Source organism: Myotis brandtii, unplaced genomic scaffold (genome assembly GCF_000412655.1).
Source record: "Myotis brandtii unplaced genomic scaffold, ASM41265v1 scaffold421, whole genome shotgun sequence".
In the NCBI taxonomy this organism is placed as follows: Eukaryota; Metazoa; Chordata; class Mammalia; order Chiroptera; family Vespertilionidae; genus Myotis; species Myotis brandtii.
The window spans coordinates 1,933,290-1,938,800 of NW_005366140.1; the positions used below are offsets into that span (position 1 = coordinate 1,933,290).

The 5,511-nt window shown below is 52.7% G+C and overlaps 1 protein-coding gene across 4 annotated transcripts in view; it reads right to left on the minus strand.

Moving 5' to 3' along the window:
* Nucleotides 1-4,310: 4,310 nt before the first annotated feature.
* PGPEP1 (pyroglutamyl-peptidase I) overlaps nt 4,311-5,511 on the minus strand; it is a 15,242-nt gene continuing 14,041 nt past the window's right edge. For 3 of the 4 annotated variants that reach the window (XM_005873858.2, XM_005873856.2, XM_005873860.2), the window contains 2 exons: nt 5,187-5,357; nt 4,311-4,998 (listed from right to left, as the gene is read on the minus strand). In XM_005873858.2, the coding sequence (XP_005873920.1) occupies nt 4,806-4,998; nt 5,187-5,357 (364 nt within the window). In that variant the 3' untranslated portion in view covers nt 4,311-4,805. The remainder of the gene's footprint in view (nt 4,999-5,186; nt 5,358-5,511) is intronic. The other variant, XM_005873859.2, reaches the window with a different exon arrangement.

The window sequence follows — 5,511 nt, forward strand, 5'->3', positions numbered from 1 at the left end:
CTGACGGGAACTCAGGGGGTCAGGGAGAAGCCACCTGGGGTGCAGGGTCCTCTGTTGGAGACAGAAGACACGGTCACCGTGGGCAGGAAAGCTTTTTCCTGGAGCGATTTAAGACAAGATAGAAGCCTGAGATGTTGGGAGGAGGCCTAGAAGCCAGGAACCCCCTGGGCAGGTGGAAAGCCAATGCTCCCAGGACCCAGGTGGCGCCTCCCAGGGTTCTGGGGACTCCACAGGCCTTGGGAGCTGAGAGCCTGTTCCGAACCGGCTTCCTCTGGGATTTCCTGGGGATGAAGTGTATAGGACAGGAGAGTGGCTCCCCCCAGGCGCCCCCTGCGAATGGGCACTCTGGAGCCAGGCCAACTCCCAGAGAATGGGATCCTGCCCCCTCTCCGCGCCCCATTCCTATGGGAGAGGCGGCACTTCTGCGGGTGTCTGGGCAGCTGAAGGACAGGCTTGGGTGAGGAGCGGGAGGAGGAGAAATGGATATTTGGAGTGGGGAGCCCCTTGAGATCTGGGAGCCCCAGAAACCCAGCTTGTGACAACTGCCCCTGCACCAGGAGACAGGGCCTCTTGGCAGGCATGTCCACCATCCACCTAGGTACTGACCTTCAAGATGTAACATTGGCAAATGGCCCGCACCCCAAACAGCCATTCTGCCATGGGTCCAAGCGGGACCCTGGCCTTGAACATGCTTTCTCACCCAGCGGCAGCCCCAAGCCCTCGCAAGGCACTTGTGCCTGGAGAAGGGAAATTTCATCTGGGATATGGGGGGGAAAAAGCCCTTTTTGGCTCCTCCAAGTCCATGGATGCCATGGATTCATAGCCAGGAGGATTGAGGGGGGCAACCTGGCACTAAGGCTTCTGCCCCTCCGACCACCATCGGTGAGAGCCCCACGTGGCTGCAGGCTCGGTCTCCAGGTGGAGGCTGGGGACACGGTGAAGAATGGAGCTTTGTCCCACCATCCTTGAAGGAGAATTCTGGCTCAGACACTCCAAGGGGCGGAGAGGTCAAAGGTCAACCGTCTAGACAGTGGCAGCAAAAAATGTGGCTGGTGTGGTGGGCAGATTTCCCCGAACAGCTCCCCTCCCCAACCTGGGTACTGCCAAGGGGCACAGGAACGCTGGTGCACACCCTCCCCGCCCCCAGCTGGCCTAGCTTCCCAGCCGAGACGTCTAAGATAATAATACGGTATCTTGAATCTACTCTTCCAGCTGTCCCGAGCAGGCCCGTCCTGGTAGAAGTTCCCATGCCAACAAGCAGCAGGGCAGCTGAAAATGATTTTCCTTGCTGAAACGATTGCAATCGGACACTCTCGCCAAAGACTTGGCGCTGAGTAGGAAGCCACGATGTTGCCCCCTGCCTGGCCCTGTCTCTCTCAGTGGCCAGGGGACCCTGGCTGCTCCTTGACTGGACCAGGTAGGCCAAGTGGCACCTGCCCAGAAAACCAACTCAAATCCCTCCTTCTTTCCATCTTCCTTCCTTCCTTTCTTTTCTTTTCTTTCTTTCTATCCATCATCTTCTTTCTTTTTCAAGCTACATACTCATGCCCACACCACTGACCTTCTTTTTGGAGGGGAAGCGGGGGCCAAAGGAGCTGAGAGAAGAATCAAGGTATGAGCTGCAGAGGCTCTGGCATATTAAACCAGACACCCAAATGACTGTCCCTCCCCCTATTCCCCTCAGCACCCCCCCAGGGGCTCGCCAGGGAGAGGCCCCCTCAGCTTCCATATGAGACCCCCCAGCATCGCTTCTCACCCGCCCCCCACCAGCCTTCACATCACACCCCTCGGTTCAACTTCCCACCGTTAGCAATGTCACACCCACCTCTCCTGGCATCATTCTCCTCCACACCTGACAGCTGCACCCATTCCACAGACCCCCCGTCTGTCCCATTCTGTGCCCCAATCTGAGGCTCTGAAAACGACAAGGGAGAGGAAGGGAACCTGGCCCTCTCGTCTTACACAAAAACATTTTGGCCTGAGACCCAACAAATGCAGACAGACATATCATGGAGTGAATGGATGAGGTGACCCAAAAGAAAAATTTTTAAAAATTCAAAACAGGAAAAAAAAAAAAAAGCTGTCAGGGAATGAGTGAAATATTTAATAGCTGTCTGATTAAATAAAAATGAGCTAAATGGACAAGGACAGGGTTCTGGTCCAACTCGTGGAAATCTAAAACAAATAAATGCGGGAACACAAAAATAGCACACACACACTTGACAATGATCAGACAATAAGTTACGTCTCTCGGTTGCTAAATCACAGGGTGCTTTAAACAGAGAGGTGAAATGAGGACAAAAGAAAGATGCAAATGTGGACTTTGGGGAGTGCCTGGGTTCCAGTAGGTACCCAGCTAAGATTGGACCTGGCTCACCTCCAGTCACCTCCCTCCCCATCCTGCCAAGTTCATTTCCTCCTCAGAGCCCCCAAAATCAGACCTTTGGGGAGCAGAGCTAGATGGAACTTGATGTTATGAATAGGACCTCTGTCCCCCCCAGCCTTGAGCCCCCCACATTCAAGAGCCACAATTTCTGCTCACAGAAGACAGGTGAGGGAGCAGATGCAATTATATCCCACACACCCAGATTCCTCAGGAGACCCCAAACTCAGACTGGGGACAGGGAGGGGACATTTCTGGCAGCGGGAGGGCTGGCATGGAGGGGGAAGCAGTGGCCCAATCACTTCTACCTGCTGGCCACAGTCTACGCCCACAGCCAAGCACCCTCCCCAAGTCTCCCACCGGTGCCCCTTTCCTCCTCCAGAGAAAGCCCAGGGGTCAGAAAATGCCTTTAACTCAGAAACCCATCAACCTGGTTCCCAGTCCACATAGCAGCTCTGCAGAGGCAGGAGCCACCCCGGGCACTGGAACAGGAGGGAAAGAAGGTAAATGTTTAAGAAAACAGAATAAAAATATCAACTATTTAAAAAACAAAAATGAAAGTGGCCCTGGCCGGGTAGGTCAGTTGGTTAGAGTGTCATCCTGATAGGCCAAGGCTGTGGGTTCGATCCCTGGTCAAGGCACATACCGGAATAAACGAATAAATGCATATATAAGACGAAGAACACATTGATATCTCTCTCTCTCTCTCTCTCTCTCTCTCTCTCCCCCTCTCTCTCCCCTTTTTTTAAAAATAAATAATTAATTAAAAATAGCCCTGGCCAGGTAGCTTGGTTGGTTGGGGCATCATCCTGATACACCAAGGCTGTGGGCTCAATGGACAGTCAGGACACATACAAGAATCAATCAAGGAGCGCATAAATAAGCGGAACAACAAATCGATGTTTCCCTCTTTCTCTCCCTTCTTCTCTCTCTAAAAAACAGTAAGTAAAAAATTAAAAACAAACAGAAACCTGCATGTCGGGATATCGATGGGATCCGATACAGCATCAGATTCTGGTTTGCTTCACACTTAGGGAAATGATAAAACCACATGTTCTCCCAAAACAGGGAATTCTTCCAAAACATGTATTTTTTCTCGATCGGCTTCCTGGTTGCTGCCGCCGCCCTGTCCTGACGATGCCAAGGTGCAGCTGAAGTTAGTTGCCTCCTGGGAAATGTCACGCTCATCCCTGGCTGTAAGTCCAAAGTCACCAGGGCGGATGGTAACAATTTACTCCTGAATCTGGCTGCGACGCCAAAAACCAACGCCACAAAAGCCCGCTGGTCAATGCGCCAGCACACACGGAGCTCGGCAAACTCCAGCCCCAGGCCCGGCTTTGGGCGCCCCCTAAAGGAAAACAAGAAGCTTGCCCCTAGCACCAAAGCTCCAAAATCCAGGCCAGATGTGGGTGGGTTTTCAGCTGCTACAAATTTTTACATATTAAAAAAAAAAATCATGTACATGTCAAGATGGCAAAGCCGGCCTTTCCACCGGTGGGCCCCGCTCCAGAGCTCACAGCTTGGGTGTTGAAAGGGTCAGCAAACCCTTCAACCTCCTGGGGCCTCCCCTCAGTCTCCCAAACCCAACAAGGTCAATGTCAGTCCCCAAACGAAGATGCAGGTCCAGTGCTCGGGACAGGAGGCAGAAGGGGCTGCACCCCAGGAAAAAGAAAAGACACTTTTGTTGTTGACTAAAGCCTGTGTTTTAACCAAAGGGAATATAAATTACTCTGTGCCCAAACTAGCACTATTGTTTTAAAAAAGAGAGTAAGGCCTTGGCCGGGTAGCTCATTTGTTTAGAGCATCGCCCGGATATGTCAAGGTTGCGGGTTCAATCCCCCATCAGGGCACGTACAAACAGCAACCGAAGAGTGCATAAATAAGTGGAACAACAAGTCAGGGTTTCTCTCTCCCCCCTTTCTCTCTCTCTCTCTCTCTCTCAACAATTAATTTGAGAAAGAGAAAGAGAGAATAGAATTTTGAAAATAACAAAGTCACAGCATAGCCCACGGCTGTCCAAGCTGTGGGGACATGGGTCAGGGCAGACTCTCGAAGAGGCTTTTACGGTTGGGAAAAACCAGTGGTGAGATGGAGGGAACTCCGAAACCCCGTCACCAGAGCCCTAAAGAGCAGGGGCAAGTGGCCCAGCTGTGGGATCGCGGTGTGGAGATAACCCCAATCAGGATTCTCTTCGGAAATCCGCACCCAAGGGTCTCCGGACATCACGGCCACCTCCCCAGATGCCAAGGGAAACAGAGAAACACTCTTCAGCAGCCCCTTCAAATCAATCAGCACGTTTGCAGATCAAAAGGGAGAGGAGGTAAGTAAACAGAAATATCTGATCCGAATCAGATCACCGGCTGAAAGTTTGCCTCCTCCTGGGTCCCTGGTAGGATGAGGCCTTGGGAGGCCTGGGTGGCTCTTAGTGTTCGTGGCGACAGTGGATTTTGTCTTCTGACTGCTCCAGGACGCCCAGCATCTCCTCGATGATGGCCCGCAGCGCCCTGCCCAGCTGGTCTGCGTTGTACGGCTTGCCCAGCGGAGGCACGTGGACAAAGGCTGAGCGGCCGTGACTCTGGTACAGAGAGGTGTAGTAGGTGAAGTCACAGAGGTACCTAAGCCGCAGGACATAGGGGGCAGGCGGGAGATCAAAACACAGTCAGACTAACAGGACAACCTCCATCCAAACCTTCATCCACACCTCCTGTAAGACACCCAATCCCACCAGAAATCCTCAAGAGGGAGGGAATACTGCTCTCCCTTCCCAGGTTGGCAAAATGAAAAACACACACAAAAAAACAACCTGTGAACTCCCAGTGCTGGTACGTATGTGGGGACGTAGGCAGTGTGACACGCTGCTAGTGTGGACGTAAACTGCCCCGGGGAAGGCACTTTGGCAGGCTCGCATAATGACGAAGGCACAGTCTTTACAAACTGACGGTTCCGGTTCTTAGAACCTACCTTCAGGAGCCAGCTGCACAGAAAGATAAACAAGGTGTTCGCTGCAGTGTGTGTATAACATAGGACAACAGGAAGCAACCTGCTAGGGTCCGAATGTTTGTGTGTGTGTGTGTGTGTGTGTGTCCCGTCCTTCCTGCCCCCCCCGCCCCCCACCCCCCCGCACACAC